General features: G+C 42.3%; 1 protein-coding gene across 6 annotated transcripts in view; it reads right to left on the reverse strand.

Annotated features, from left to right (window-relative positions):
• The window catches only part of LOC133560904 (ankyrin-2-like), a 148,913-nt gene that overhangs the window by 57,497 nt on the left and 74,490 nt on the right, over window positions 1–16,926 (reverse strand). For all 6 annotated transcript variants that reach the window (XM_061913933.1, XM_061913934.1, XM_061913932.1 and 3 more), the window contains 3 exons: window positions 11,766–11,963; window positions 11,569–11,667; window positions 6,862–6,960 (listed from right to left, as the gene is read on the reverse strand). In XM_061913933.1, the coding sequence (XP_061769917.1) occupies window positions 6,862–6,960; window positions 11,569–11,667; window positions 11,766–11,963 (396 nt within the window). The remainder of the gene's footprint in view (window positions 1–6,861; window positions 6,961–11,568; window positions 11,668–11,765; window positions 11,964–16,926) is intronic.

Consider the following 16,926-nt stretch of genomic DNA (forward strand, 5'->3'; position numbering starts at 1 on the left):
ATGAGGTGTCAACTGGCCTTAAGAGCCCTCTGGATTGGCTGCCGCTACTCCTATTAACGGCAGCAGGTGGTGGCAGTATCGACGCACGATACTGTCTTTCATTGTAAATTATCCACTCAATGGATAAATTAACGAAACGAAAAGATGCAAAGATCTAAGTCAACATCCATCCATCCATCTTATCCGAGGTCAGGTTGTGGGGGCAACAGCCTAAGCAGGGAAACCCAGACTTCACTCTCCCCAGCCACTTCGTCTAGCTCTTCCCGGGGGATCCCGAGGCGTTCCCAGGCCAGCCGGGAGACATAGTCTTCCCAACGTGTCCTGGGTCTTCCCCGTGGCCTCCTACCGGTTGGACGTGCCCTAAAACACCTCCCTAGGGAGGTGTTCGGTTGGCATCCTGACCAGATGCCCAAACCACCTCATCTGGCTCCCCTCGATGTGAAGGAGCAGCGGCTTTACTTTGAGTTCCTCCCAGATGGCAGAGCTTCTCAACCTATCTCTATGGGAGAGCCCCGCCACACGGCAGAGGAAACTCATCTCGGCCGCTTGTACCCGTGATCTTATCCTTTCGGTCATGACCCAAAGCTTATGTCCATAGGTGAGGATGGGAACGTAGATCGACCGGTAAATTGATAGTTTTGCCTTCCGGCTCAGCTCCTTCTTAACCAAAACATGTCAACATGACCATCATTTTCTTAATAAGATTTCCATGCAACGCTTGCAACTGGCACACCCTGAACTCCATTGTAAAAAAGTGTGTTTCAACATTTGTTGTGTTTGTTGTATTTTATTTTATGCTTAAATCTACCATGTACACATTGGTTAGGTTTTTAGTTCTGTTACCTTTTTTCGGCTACGGTGTGATTTTGATGATTATTTTGTTTATATCATAATTGTAATATTTGAAAGATGATGAATGAATGTGTTGTGGCAGTTGCGTGTGTCAACAATGCGGCGGTTTGCGGCATCACTCAGTTGAGTTTCCAAATGTTTTTAATAGTGAACTGCCAACACGAGAATCCTAAACAGGAAGTTCTTAAAGTTAAATAGCTTTGTAAAAACACTGAGACAAAGTCTGAGTTCATTGTGTTTTTCATGGTGTTTTTTTTAAACCGCAGAAATTTTTTCCTCAGAATTTCAAAGTTACTTGAAATATTTTTTTTTTTAGACAGGTGCAGGCAACCCAACATTTTGAAAGAGCCCTATAGGAGCAAAAATAAAAAAATCTGTCTGGAGCCGCAAAAAGTTAAAAGCCTTATATAAATGTTATAATTAAGTGTCTCAAAGGGTGAGACAACTCCTGGAAATTACTGGCCTAAAACTGCCAGAGGAATGGATGTGTGTGCCCAAGTTAAAGGAAAGAACAGGCTGTCTTCTTCTAACGGATTTATTAAAATCTTTGCAACCTGGGTAACGTTTGCTGTGGTCTGGAACAACATGTGATTGATTGATTGAGACACCGAATACGTTTTTTAACTTGTTTAAGTCAGGGTCCACGTTAATCAATTTGCGGTACAAATATATACTATCAGCATAATACAGTCATCAAATTTAATGAAAATATTCAGACTAAGTGTGTCGAATGCTTATGTTACCTCCACCTGCACCCTTGTTTACCATCTATAGTCATTCCCTCCGTTTTTGTCAGGACCACGCCCACTCCCCCCCACTCCAAAGATCCTCATCTCCAGTCTACCAACGACTCTCAGCTGTCTTCTCATCTGCTCATCGCCTCACAGCCAATCAGACTCGGCCCTACCACGCTTACCTGCGACTCGTTAGCAAACATCTTTGTGTTTGCTAACGAGTCACAGGTGAGGGTGGAGCAGGGGTCCTCCTATAAGTACTCGGGTATTTGTTTTGATTCTCAGTTGACTTTGGGCCCACCAAGTTGACTCTGTTTGATCTCACACTTTCTAATATCATGATGTGGTTTTATAAGGCAAACATCGAATTTGTCATCAGTTATGGCATCTCCACATGGTTTGCTGTCAAAACTCAAAACCCAACTTCAAAACCTTACCAAAAAGGCTGGTGTAATATTGGCGTGCAGCCCTCTGATTACCTTGTTTTACCATGAATTGATTAACATGGACCCCGACTTAAACAAGTTGAAAAACTTATTCTGGTGTTACCATTTAGTGGTCAATTGTACGGAATATGTACTGTACTGTGCAATCTACTAATAAAAGTTTCAATCAATCAATCAATCAATCAATCAAAAAACCCTTCAAGAAATACCGTGACCACACAAGAAGGTCTTATCTTTGACCGTGTGACGTCAGATGTAACCAAAATTGAGGTTTTTGGCCAAAATGTTGGAGAAAAGGTGAGCCCTTTAATCCCATGAACACCAGGCCTACTGTCAAGCATGGTGGTGGTAGTATTATATTCTGGGCTTGTTTTGCTGCCAATGGAACTGGTGCTTTACAGAGAGTAAATGGGACATTAAAAAAATGAGGATTACCTCCAAATTCTTCAGGCCGGAGGTTGGGTCTTGGGCACAGTTCACTCTGTTTGCTCTCGTATTAACCAGGGCCTGGACTTTCTAGGGAGGTCCAGGGTCCAGGATGTGGCAAGCAATATCATGATGTGGTTTTATTAGGCAAACATCGTATTTTTCATCAGTTATGGCATCTCCACATGGTTTGCATAGTCATTCCTCATTGACATCCCACTGGGTTATGAGTTTTTGCCCTTATGTGGGATCTGAACCGAGGATGTCGTTGTGGCTTGTGCAGCCCTTTTGAGACACTTGTGTTTTAGGACTGTATAAATAAACATTGATTGATTGATTGATTTGTTGTCAAAATCAAAACCTTATCAAGAGGGCTGATATAATAATTGGCGTGCAGCCCCCTGGTTCCCCTCAAGAAATATTTGACAAGACCATGAGGAGGCAGGGTCTTAAAATCACCCGTGACCACAGAACTTTCCTCCAGAAGGTCTTATCTATGTCCATGTGATGTCAGATGTACCCAAAATTGAGCTTTTTGGCCAATATGTTTGAAGGAGAAAAGGTGAGGCCTTTAATCCCATGAACACTATTCCTACTGTCAAGCATGGTGGTGGTAGTATTATGTTCTGGGCCTGTTTTGCTGCCAATGGAACTGGTGCTTTACAGAGAGTACACTGGGACATTAAAAAAAGGAGGATTACCTCCAAATTCTTCAGGCCGGAGGTTGGGTCTTGGGCACAGTTGACTCTGTTTGCTCTCGTATTAACCAGCGCCTGGACTTTCTAAGGAGGTCCAGGATGTGGCAAGCAATATCATGATGTGGTTTTATAGGGCAAACATCGAATTAGTCATCAGTTATGGCATCTCCACATGGTTTGCATAGTCATTCTCTTTGAAATGAGAGTTTTTCCTTGCCCTTATGTGGGATCTGAACCGAGGATGTCACTGTGGCTTGTGCAGCCCTTTGAGACACTTGTGATTTAGGGCTATATAAATAAACATCGATTGATTTGCCGTCAAACTCAAAACCCAACTTCAAAACCTTAACAAGAGGGCTGGTATAATAATTGGCGTGCAGCCCCCTGGTTCCCTTCAAGAAATATTCAACAAGACCATGAGGAGGCAGGGGCTTAAAATCACCCGTGACCACAGAACTTTCCTCCAGAAGGTCTTATCTTTGTCCATGTGATGTCAGATGTAACCAAAATTGACCTTTTTGGCCAATATGTTTGAAGGTGAAAAGGTGAGGCCTTTAATCCCATGAACAATATTCCTACTGTCAAGAATGGTGGTGGTAGTATTATGTTCTGGGCCTGTTTTGCTGCCAATGGAACTGGTGCTTTACAGAGCGTAAATGGGACATTAAAAAAATGAGGATTACCTCCAAATTTTTCAGGCCGGTGGTTGGGTCTTGGGCGCAGTTCACTCTGTTTGCTCTTCAATTAACCAGCTTCTGCAATTTTCTAAGAAGGCTTAGCGTCCAGGATGTGGCAAGCAATATCATGATGTGGTTTTATAAGGCAGACATCAAATTTGTCATCCGTCATGGCATCTCCACATGGTTTGCAGAGTCATTTCTCATTGACATCCCACTGGGTTGGGAGTTTTTCCTTGCCCTTATGTGGGATCTGAACCGTGGATGTCGCTGTGGCTTGTGCAGCTCTTTTAAAACACTTGTGATTTAGGGCTATTTACATAAACATTGATTGATTGATTTGCTGTCAAACTTAAAACCTTATCAAGAGGGCTGATATAATAATAATTAGCATGCAGCCCCTGGTTCCCTTCAAGAAATATTTGACAATATTGTCAGGAGGCAGGGTCTTAAAATCACCCGTGACCACAGAACTTTCCTCCAAAATGTCTTATCTTTGTCCATGTGACGTCAGAGGTAACCAAAATTAAGGTTTTGGGCCAAAATGTTGGAGAAAAGGTGAGGCCTTTAATCCCAGGATCACCAGGCCTACTGTCAAGCACGGTGGTGGTAGTATTATATTCTGGGCCTGTTTTTCTGCCAATGGAACTGGTGCTTTACAGAGAGTAATTTGGACAATACAAAAAGGAGAATTACCTCCAAATTCTTCAGGCCGGAGGTTGAGTCGTGGGCAAAGTTGACTCTGTTTGCTTTTGTATTAACCAGCGCCTGGACTTTCTACGGAGGCTTAGGGTCCAGGATGGTGCAAGCAATATTTATAAGGCAAAAATCGAATTTGTCATCAGTTATGGCATCTCCACATGGTTTGCAGTCATTCTCTTTGAAATGATAGTTTTTCCTTGCCCTTATGTGGGATCTGAACCGAGGATGTCGCTGTGGCTTGTGCAGCCCTTTGAGACACTTGTGATTTAGGGCTATATAAATAAACATTGATTGATTTGCTGTCAAACTCAAAACCCAACTTCGAAACCTTATCAACAGGGCTGGTGTAATAATTGACATGCTGTTTGATACCCAGCAATACGTTTGGAGGAGAAAAGGTGAGGCCTATAATCCCAGGAACACCAGGCCTACCGTCAAGCACGGTGGTGGTAGTATTATGCTCTAGGCCTGTTTTGCTGCCAATGGAACTGGTGCTTTACTAGTGCCGCCCTAGTGGCTCCCTGGAGCATTTTTAAAAAAGGATGGAAAATGGAAAAAATGGGGGAGGGTATATTTTTTTTTGTTTCCGTATGTTTTTTGTTTGAGGACAAACTTGAGACATTCATCCATCCATCCATTTTCATACCGCTTGTCCCCGAGACAAACCTTCCCGATTGTTAGAAACCCACTGTTTTAATGTTTGTGTGTATGCGTCACTGATGAAAGCATTTGGTGAACATCGTTTTGTCCTACTATTTTCAGCGGTTCTTGAACCCACCGTAGTGTAGACTGTGATGCGACAGTTTGTTTGCATGTAAAATCTTCACCCCTTTTTGGTCCCATTTTGTCCACCAAACATTTTATACTGTGCGTAAATGCACAGAGGTGAGTTTTGTTGATGTAATTGACTTGTTGGAGTGCTAATCAGGCATATTTGGTCAGTGCATAACTGCAAGCTAATCAATGCTAACATGCTATGCTAGCTGTTTGTACATATTGCATCATTATGCTTAATTTTGTAGGTATATTTGAGCTCATTTTGATATCCTTTACTTTCATCCTCTTTGTATATACTCTAGTTTTGCATGTCTCTGTATGTAATTACGGCTACATTTCAGATGGTTGTTTGTGTGACTTGTTGTTCCAGACCACAGCAAACGTTACCTAGCTTGCCAAAGATTCCTTTAACTTGGACACACACATCTATACCTTTGGTCATTAAAAGTCAGTAATTTCCTGCAGTTATCTCACCTTCTGGGTAGCCTCGGATTTACTAATGGTTTGTAATGTTGTAAAAATTTGTAGAATAAATATTAAATTTAAAAATGTCTGTCAACGAAGATTTGCTTCAGCCTGCGACACATTTTGATTGTAGGCTAATATAGCTAATATAGACACTTACGTCATGTGTTGCTCTCATTATAAGACTTAAAGACGGCTTTTCATTTTTTTCAGATTTGTTTTTTGTATTTTTGGTCCAATACGGCTCTTTCAACATTTTGGGTTGCCGACCCCTGCGTTAGAGATTGAGACAAAAAGTGATCAAATGTGTTAGAAATAGCTTAGAAAGGGAAAAGGGGTACGACTAAATAAGCACTGCTTCTTCATATTCCATTTGGGACATTGAAATGTAAATATATATATATATATATATATATATATACATATATATATATATATATATATATATATATATATATATATATATATATATACATATATATATATATATATATATACATATATATATTTGTGTGTGTGTGTGTGTGTGTGTGTGTGTGATATACACACTGCAACTGTATGCATGTTCAAAATGAACTAATGGCAATTATTTTGCAATTTAAGTATGTGAGGAGGGCGGCATGGCCTGCGGGCCTGCCGCGGAACGGGGTGTGCCAGGACCGGCCTCGAAGACAGCAACAGGGGAGTAGATGGCCCAGGTGGGCTTGTTATCTAATCACCTGTCGCCTTTATTAGCAGCAGCCGGTGTGAGACACGCAGTTGGAGTTGCAAGTGCTGTTAAGACATTTTGCTTGAAAGAAAAAGCCTTGCACGTTCTTATGAAAAAAAAGCAGCGTTATACCCTGAAATCCGGGCTTTCATGGCAGTGTGTGGTGGTCCGAAGAACCCACTACAGGGCGACCTCTACAGTACGACTTACAGTGTTTATATTGTAATATTTCTAATATTATTATCCGACTTTCTCCTTGGTATAAACTAATAGAAGAATACGGTAGACTGGAAAAAAAAGTAGACTAGCCGAAGCTGGCCTTATCATTTTGATTCACATGATTTAAGTTTAAACACTTTTTCTATGATCACTGACCTTGGCAACAGCGTGGGGAGACGCTCCTTTTTCCAGAAGCAGGAGCGCCACTTTTTGGTTATCGTAATGCGCTGCAACATGAAGTGGCGTCAGGTCATTCTGGAAACAAACATATACGTGTATATTTATATGTTGAAAATAAACTGTTCAATAAAACAAACACTGCATACAGTATGTAAAAAAAAAAAAAAAGGTACCGGAGGTGCTAAAATGATGGATAATTGACATGAGTCGTAAAGTTACAGATATTTGTTTTACTACGAAACCCAAAATCAGTAAAGTTGGCACGTTGTGTAATTGGTAAATAAAAACAGAATACAATGATTTGCAAATCTTTTTCAACTTATATTCATTTTAATAGACTGCAAAGACAAGATATTTAATGTTTGAACTGGTAATTTTTGTTATTTTTTGTGCAAATATTAGCTCTTTTGCAATTTGATGCCTGCAACATTTTTCCAAAAAGCCGGCACAAGCGGCAACAAAGGCTGAGAAAAGTTGAGGAATGCTCATCAAACACTTATTTGGAACATCCCACAGGTGAACAGGCTAATTGGGAACAGGTGGGTGCCATGATTGGGTTTAAAAGCAGCTTCCATGAAATGCTCAGTCATTCACAACCAAGGAGTGGGCGAGGGTCATAACTTTGTGAAAAAATGCATGAGTCAATTGTTAAACGGTTTAAGAACAACATTTCTCAACAAGCTATTGCAGGGAATTCAGGGATTTCACCATCTACGGTCCGTAATATCAAAAGGTTTGGAGAATCTGGATAAATAACTGCATGTAAGCGGCAAAGCCGTGACCTTGGATCAAAAAGCGACATCAGTGTGGAAAGGATATCACCACATGGGCTCAGGAACACTTCAGAAAACCACTGTCAGTAACTACAGTTGGTCGCTACATCTGTAAGTGCAAGTTAAAACTCTACTATGCAAAGCCAAAGCCATTTATCAACAACACCCAGAAAGGCCGCCAGCTTCGCTGGGCCCGAGTTAATCTAAGATGGACTGATGAAAATTGGACAAGTGTTCTGTGGTCTGACGAGTTCACATTTCCACTTGTTTTTGGGAACTGGACGTTTTGTCCTCCGGACCAAAGAGGAAAAGAACCATCTGGACTGTAATAGGTGCAAAGTTGAAAAGCCAGCATCTGTGATGGTATGGGGGTGTATTAGTGCCCAAGGCATGGGTAAATTCACCTGTCTCCCACAACGGAGACCCCGGACTGTTGAACAACTTAAGCTGTGCATCAAGCAAGAACGGGAAATAATTCCACCTCAAAAGCTTCCAAATTTGGTCTCATCAGTTCCTTCAAAATCAAAATCAAAATGATTTTATTGTCACCATAAAAATGGTAAAGTTAGGAGAAGTACATTGAAATATTTAATTGAACAAGTAGTACAGTCATGAGCGCAGAACAAAGTTATGTGTACTAATATATATCTTGTATTACTAAGGCTATAAAACAATTTTAATTTTTAATTGGATGAATTAGTTTTCGAATCAATTAATCATGATTAATCCCTGTGGAGGGGGGCGTGGCCTGCGGACCCTGCAGTGAAGCGGAGTATGCCAGGGTTCAAGATCAGCGACAGGTGCGTAGATGGCCCAGCTGGGCCTGGTTATCTAATCACCTATCGCTCTGTTAAAAGGCAGCAGCCGGGGAGGAGAGTAGTGGAGCCAGAGCGAGAGCACAAGCAAGAGAGAGAGAGAGAGACACACACAGACAATTGCTGGAAAGCAGAAACCGACCTATTGCAAAACAAAACCGTGTCGCAACCCTGATCCGGGCTCGTGTGGAGATGTTTGGTGGTCCGAGGACCCCCGAGGAGGGAAACCTCCACAATCACCATTTGGAATTATGTCTAATTGATGCCAATGCAGGATATAGTTGTGTATATTGGACATCATGTATGGTTATCAACAGCTCCAAAAGAATTGAAAACTTAAACAAAACTAAAAAGAATTAACCACATAAAATAATTTGCCTTAAGTTCTCCGTTACAGTTTGGACTTATTGTTGGTTTATTTGCTATTTCTGACATTATTTCCTAGTATGTGCTTTTATTTTAGATCTGTTTCCTGTTTTGGTTTGTAATGCCTCCCCTACTGTGGAGTACTAACGTGGCGAATTAGACTGTTTTGGATTGGTAGTAGTCGATCCACGGCCATCCTTCTGCCACACCTACCCCACTGCTAACGAGGGGAAATTACATTACGACTGTCGTTGTTTTTGATAGTTAGGATAGTTTGTTTGCTTCTCAACAGTTTTTTTGTCACCACGATAGTGCGGAACCTTCCTTGCACAGGCAAACTCTCATGGTTTTTTGAGTATAAATTTTTGAGGTGTAGGCACCAGCTGCTAAAATAGATCTGACCAATCTAAGTCCAAAACTAGACCTGAGATATCAAAGTCCAAAACTGGACCCGAGAGATCCAAGTCCAAAACTGGACCCGAGAGATCCAAGTCCAAAACTAGACCCTAAAGATCTAAGTCCAAAACTAGACCGGAGACTAGATTTGACCCGTCTCAGTCCAAGACAAGATTTAAGCCGGTCTAAGTCCAAGACTAGATGTGACCAGTCAAGTCCAAGACTAGACGTGACCAGTCCAAGTCCAAGACTAGACATGACCAGTCCAAGACTGGACATGACCAGTCCAAGCTTAGACGTGACCAGTCCAAGTCCAAGACTGGATGTGACCAATCCAGGTCCAAGACTGGACGTGACCAAAACAAGTCAATGACTGGACGTGACCAAAACAAGTCAAAGACTGGACGTGACCAGTCCAAGTCCATGACTAAATGTGACCAGTCCAAGTCCAAGACTGGAGGTGACCAGTCCAAGTCCAAGACTGGACGTGACCAGTCCGAGTCCAAGACTACACGTGACCAGTCCGAGTCCAAGACTGGACGTGACCAGTCCGAGTCCAAGACTACACGTGACCAGTCTGAGTCCAAGACTGGACGTGACATGAAAATTCCAAGACTTGACTTGACCAGTCCGAGTCCAAGACTGGAGGTGACCAGTCCAAGTCCAAGACTGGACGTGACCAGTCCGAGTCCAAGACTGGACGTGACCAGTCCGAGTCCAAGACTGGACGTGACCAGTCCGAGTCCAAGACTGGACGTGACCAGTCCGAGTCCAAGACTGGACGTGACCAGTCCGAGTCCAAGACTGGACGTGACCAGTCCGAGTCCAAGACTAGATGTGACCAGTCCAAGTCCAAGACTGGACGTGACATGAAAATTCCAAGACTTGACATGACCAGTCCAAGTCCGAGACTGGACGTGACCAGTTTAAGTCCAAGACTAGACGTGACCAACCTAAGTCCAGGACTAGACGTGACCAGTCCAAGTCCAAGACTGGATGTGACCAATCCAAGTCCAAGACTGGACATGACCAGTCCAAGTCCAAGACTGGACATGACCAGTCCAAGTCCAAGACTGGACGTGACCAGTCCAAGTCCAAGACTGGACGTGACGTGACCAGTCTAAGACTGGACGTGACCAGTCAAAGTCTAAGACTGGACGTGACCAGTCCAAGTCCAAGACTAGACGTGACCTGTCCAAGTCCAAGACTAGACGTGACCTATCTAAGTCCAAAACTAATACACACCCATATCATCACAGATGTTAGCTTTTGAACTTTGCGCCTGGAACCGTCCTGATGATTCTTTTCCCGGAGGACACAACGCCCACAATTTCCAAAAAACTATTTCAAATGTGGACTCGTCAGACCACAAAACACTTTTCCACTTTGCATCAGTCCATTTTGGATGAGCTCGGGCCCAGCAAAGCCAGCAGCGTTTCTGGGTGTTGTTGATAAAAGGCTTTGGCTTTGCATAGTAGAATTTTAACTTGTACTTACAGATGTAGCGACAAACTAGTTACTGACAGTGGTTTTCTGAAGTGTTCCTGAGCCCATGTGGTGATATCCTTTACGCACTGATGTCGCTTTTTGATGCAGTACCGCCTGAGGGATCGAAGGTCCGTTAAATCATCGCGTACGTGCAGTGATTTCTCCAGATTCTCTGAACCTTTTGATGATTTTACGCACCGTAGATGGTAAAATCCCTAAATTCCTTGCAATAGCTCGTTGAGAAATGTTGTTCTAAAACTGTTCGACAATTTGCTTACAAATTGTTGACCCTCGCCCCATCCTTGTTTGTGAATTACTTGAAGCTGCTTTTATACCCAATCATGGCACCCACCTGTTCCCAATTAGCCTGCACACCTGTGGGATGTTCCATATAAGTGTTTGATGAGCATTCCTCAACTTTATCAGCATTTATTGCCACCTTCCCCAACTTCTTTGTCACGTGTTGCTGGCATCAAATTCTAAAGTTAATGATTATTTGGAACAAAAAAAATGTTTATAAGTTTGAACATCAAATAAGTTGTCTTTGTAGCATATTCAACTGAATATGGGTTGAAAAGGAATTGCAAATCTTTGTATTCCGTTTATATTTACATCTAACACAATTTCCCAACTCATATGGAAACGGGGTTTGTACAATAAAAAAGGATCTGGGTAGGGTTACTTTCCATCCATCCATTTTCTACCGCTTATTCCCTTTCGGGGTCGCGGGGGGCGCTGGCGCCTATCTCAGCTACAATCGGGCGGAAGGCGGGGTACACCCTGGACAAGTCGCCACCTCATCGCAGGGCCAACACAGATAGACTTTCATGCGTGGTAATACTAACCTTCCCCGCGAAATCGGGCGGTGCGCGTCGCTGAAGCAGAAGTTTGGCCACATCCAGGCTTCCGTACTTGGAGGCAACATGCAGGGGAGTGAATCCTTTCTGCGGGACAGAGAAATAACAAACATGTTGGTTTTATGGGTCGTTTTTTTTTTTTGCGTCAATAGGAGCGAGCGCGACATTCTTCCATCGTCGCTTACCTTCGTGGCGAGCGAGTGCGAGGCCCCCGCCTCCAGGAGAACGGAGGCCGTCTCCATTTGTCCTTCTTTGGCGGCGATGTGGAGCGGCGTGTAGCCGTTTGCCGTGGCGGCGTCAGGGTGCGCCATGTGCTGCAGAAGGAGCTGGACAATCTCTGTTTTGCCCAGACGGGCGGCGATGTGGAGGGGAGTCTGTTCCTCCTGTGGGGAGTGCAACATTTCAACTTTGTTGTCTTTTTGTTACGTTTTTATTTTTAGTCACGAAAAATGACAACCCTTTTGTGGTTTGTTGTTATATTACTATTTGTGTTCTACAGCAGTGGTCCCCAACCTTTTTGTATCCGCGGACCGGTCAACGCTTAATAATTTGTCCCGCGGCCCGGGGGGAGGGGGTGTCCTTTTTTTTCTTTTTTCTTTTTTTTTCTTCTTTGTCATGAAAAAGGGACGTTTTTGTCATGAAAAAGGGAGTTTTTTGTGGTTGGTGCACTATTTGTAAGTGTATATTGTGTTTTTTATGTTGATTTAAATAAAAAAAAAAGAAAACATTTTTTATATTTTTTTTAATAAAAAATTCTTCTGCGGCCCAGTGGTTGGGGACCACTGTTCTACAGAACCCAATACCAGTGAAGTTGGCACGCTGTATAATTAGTAAATAAAAACAAAATACAATGATTTGCGAAGCCTTTTCAACTTACCATATTTCCATTGAATTTCCGCCAGGGCGCTAATTAATTTAAAACCTCTTCTCACTCCTGCGCTTACCAAAGGCATGCGGTAAAAGTAAGCATGCGCAAATTATTCTAAAACTTTACTATTGCTTACACTTACCAAAGGCATGCAGTAAAAATTTGAGTGTGATGTAAGCTTGGACCTTAAATCCTACTGAATAACTCTTAATGTTGCGATCTGTGACTCAGATCTTCACATGTTTATTTTTCCATCTTTGTTTCATTCTCTTCTGACCCACTTACTTCCTGTTTAGTCCGTTACCATGGTTACACATTGATTTCACCTGCTCCTCGTTTTCTACACACACCTGGTTCTCCTTGATTTCTCTCTATATAAGCTTTCCTCTTTTCTTTGTTCAGTCTGGGTCCATAAATTTGCCTTTGAGCAACAAGTATCGACTGACTTCACGTACGTATATTCTCGCTAGCTTTTCACGCTAAGCCTTTGTTTTATTCCAGCTCTCACGCTGATGAATTGTTTTTCCTTATTGTGTGCCTTTGTGCCAGTCTTAGTTTTTCTGTTTTCCATTCCTAGCTTTTATGCTAGCGCCCTTGGTTTATTTTGTTTGTTAGCTCCAGTCTTTTTGTTCGTAGCCTGCTTTTGTTAAGTTTAATAAATCATTTAAACTTACCATTACTGTGTTCTTGTCGACGCATCCACGGAGGGACAAACCAGGCATTACTATGCCAACCAGTCCTTACACTTAATCTTCTTTCCTTTATGCGATTTCAAATTACCGGTATTGAAATCAGCCTACTCCATTTTAAAAATGATGACAGGGGAAGTGTCACTTGTGACGTCACGAGTTTGACCAGGCGGTAATACTAAGCATGCAATAATTATTTTGGGAAGCGAGTTTGACCCGGCAGCAATTCAAGGCAAGCGCATACTATATGCCCTGCGGCAATTCAAGGAAATACGGTATATTCAATTAAATAAACTGCAAAGACAATATATTTAATGTTGGAACTGAAAAAATATTTTTTTTTTTGCAAATAATCGTTAATTTAAAAATTAAAGGCGGCAAAAAAGTTGTCACAGGGGACGGCGTGGCGCAGTGGGAGAGTGGCCGTGCGCAACCCGAGGGTCCCTGGTTCAAATCCCACCTAGTACCAACCTCGTCACGTCCGTTGTGTCCTGAGCAAGACACTTCACCCTTGCTCCTGATGGGTCCTGGTTGGCGCCTTGCATGGCAGCTCCCTCCATCAGTGTGTGAATGTGTGTGTGAATGGGTAAATGTGGAAGTAATGTCAAAGCGCTTTGAGTACCTTGAAGGTAGAAAAGCGCTATACAAGTACAACCCATTTATTTATTTATCATTTATTTTTACCACTGTGTTACATGGCCTTTCCTTTTAACAACACTCAATAAACGTTTGGGAACTGAGTAGACCAAGTTTTTAAGCTTTTCAGGTGGAATTCTTTCCCATTCTTGCTTGATGTACAGCTTAAGTTGTGGTATTTTATGCTGCAAAATGCGCCACACATTTTCAACGGGAGACAGGTCTGGACTACAGGCAGGCCAGTCTAGTACGCGCACTCTTTTACTACGAAGCCAGGCTGTTGTAACATGCAGAATGTAGCTTGGCATTGTCTTGCTAAAATAAGCAGGGGCGTCCATGAAAAAGACATTGCTTGGATGGCACCAAAACCTGTATGTACCTTTCAGCATTAACAGTGCCTTCACAGATGTGTAAGTTACCCATGCCAAGGGCACTAATGCACCCCCATACCATCACGGATGCTGCCTTTTGAACTGCGCACCTTCGCACAGTCCGGATGGTTCTTTTCCTCTTTGCTCCGGAGGACAAAACGTTCACAGTTTTCAAAAACAAGTGGAAATCTGGACTTGTCAGACCACAGAACACTTTTCCACTATGTATTAGTCCATCTTAGATGAGCTCGGGCCCAGCGAAGCCGGCGGCCTTTCTGGGTCTTGTTGATAAATTGGCTTTTACACACTGATGTCCTTTGTTGATGCAGTACCGCCTGAGGGATCGAAGGTCCCTAATATCATCGCTTACGTGCACTGATTTCTCCAGATTCTTTGAACTTTTTGATATTACGGACCGTAGATGGTGAAATCCCTAAATTCCTTGCAATTTAGATGGGCTCGGGCCCAGCCAAGCCGGCGGCGTTTCTGGGTGTTGCTGATAACTGGCTTTGGCTTTCCATTGCAGAGTTTTAACTTGCACTTAAAGATGTAATGACCAACTGTAGTTACTGACAGTGGTTTTATGAAGTGTTCCTGAACCCATGTGGTGATATCTTTTACACACTGATGTTGTTTGTTGAGGCAGTACCGCCTGAGGGATCGAAGGTCCTTAATATCATCGCTTATATGCAGTGATTTCTCCAGATTCTCTGAATTTTTGATATTACTGTCCGTAGATGGTGAAATCCCTAAATTCCTTTTAATAGCTGATTGTGAAACGTTGTCTTAAACTGTTGGGCAATTTTAAATAAACGATAAATGGGTTGTACTTGTATAGCGCTTTTCTACCTTCAAGGTACTAATTTTCTCACGCATTTGTTCACAAAGTGGTGACTCTCGCCCCGTCCTGGTTTGTGATTGACTGACTGAGCATTTCATGGAAGCTGCTTTTATACCCAATAATGGTACCCACCTATTTTCCAATTAGCCTGTTCACCTGTGGGATTTTCCAAATAAGTGTTTGATGAGCATTTTTCAACTTTCTCAGTCTTTTTTGCCACTTGCGCCAGCTTTTTTGAAAAATGTTGCAGGCATCAAATTGCAAATAAGCTATTATTTGCAAAAAATAACTTTTTTTAGTTCGAAAGTTACGTATCTTGTCTTTGAAGTCTATTCAATTGAATATAAATTGAAAATGATTTGCAAATCATTGTATTCTGCTTTTATTTACCATTTGCCAACTTTACTGGTTTTGGGTTTTGTACAAATGTATTGCTCTAAAAACGACTACATAGTTCATAGTCGTCATTAAAGGGGAACATTATCACCAGACCTATGTAAGCGTCAATATATACCTTGATGGTGCAGAAAAAAGACTATGTATTTTTTTAACCGATTTCGGAACTCTAAATGGGTGAATTTTGCCGAATTAAACGCCTTTCTGTTTATCGCTCTGGAGGCGATGAAGTCAGAACGTGACGTCGCCGAGGTAATACAGCCGCCATTTTCATTTTCAACACATTGTAAACATTGGGTCTCAGCGCTGTTATTTTCCGTTTTTTCGACAATTTTTTGGAACCTTGGAGACATCATGCCTCGTCGGTGTGTTGTCGGAGGGTGTAACAACACTAACAGGGAGGGATTCAAGTTGCACCACTGACAGGAAGATGCGAAAGTGTCTCTGCCGCCAGACCCCCATTGAATGTGCTGAAGTGTCTCCACTTTTTACCGGCAATGACAGACATGGCACAGAGATGTATGGATAACCTGCAGATGCATTTGCAACGATAAAGTCAACGAAATCACAAAGGTGAGTTTTGTTGATGTTGACTTATGTGCTAATCAGACATATTTGGTCGTGGCGTGACTGCCAGCTAATCGATGCTAACATGCTACGCTAATCGATGCTAACATGCTATTTACCGGCGGTGCTAAAGCAGACATGGCACAAAGATGTATGGATAACCTGCAGATGCATTTGCAACGATAAAGTCAACAAAATAACAGAGGTGAGTTTTGTTGATGTTGACTTTTGTGCTAATCAGACATATTTGGTCGCGGCGTGACTGCCAGCTAATCGATGCTAACATGCTGCGCTAATCGATGCTAACATGGTATTTATCGGCGGTGCTAAGGCAGACATGGCACAGAGATGTATGGATAACCTGCAGATGCATTTGCAACGATAAAGTCAACAAAATCACAAAGGTGAGTTTTGTTGATGTTGACTGCCAGCTAATTGATGCTAACATGCTACGCTAAGTGATACTTACATGCTATTGACCGGCGGTGCTAAAGCAGACATGGCACAGAGATGTATGGATAACCTGCAGATGCATTTGCAACTATATTACGTTTCCTTCCACCCACATTTAATGCGAAAAAAACACTTACCAATCGACGGATTTAAGTTGCTCCAGTGTCACAAGATGCGAAAGTCCTGATCGTTTGGTCTACACATTTTACCGGCGATGCTAACGCAGCTATTCGGCCATGCTATGGCTATGAATAGCGTCAATAGCTATTCGCTCAATAGCTTCAGTTTCTTTTTCAATATTTTCATACTCCAACAATCCATTTCAATACATGCGTAATCTGTTGAATCGCTTAAATCGCTGAAATCCGAGTCTGAATCCGAGCTAATGTCGCTATATCTTGCTGTGTTTGTTTACATTGGCAGCACTGTATGACGTCACAGGGAAATGGATAGTCGCATCGCAAATAGCGAAAATCAAGGACTTTAAAGCTTTTTTAGGAATATTCCGAGACCGGTAAAATTTTG

This window comes from Nerophis ophidion, linkage group LG10 (genome assembly GCF_033978795.1).
Source record: "Nerophis ophidion isolate RoL-2023_Sa linkage group LG10, RoL_Noph_v1.0, whole genome shotgun sequence".
NCBI lineage: Eukaryota > Metazoa > Chordata > Actinopteri > Syngnathiformes > Syngnathidae > Nerophis > Nerophis ophidion.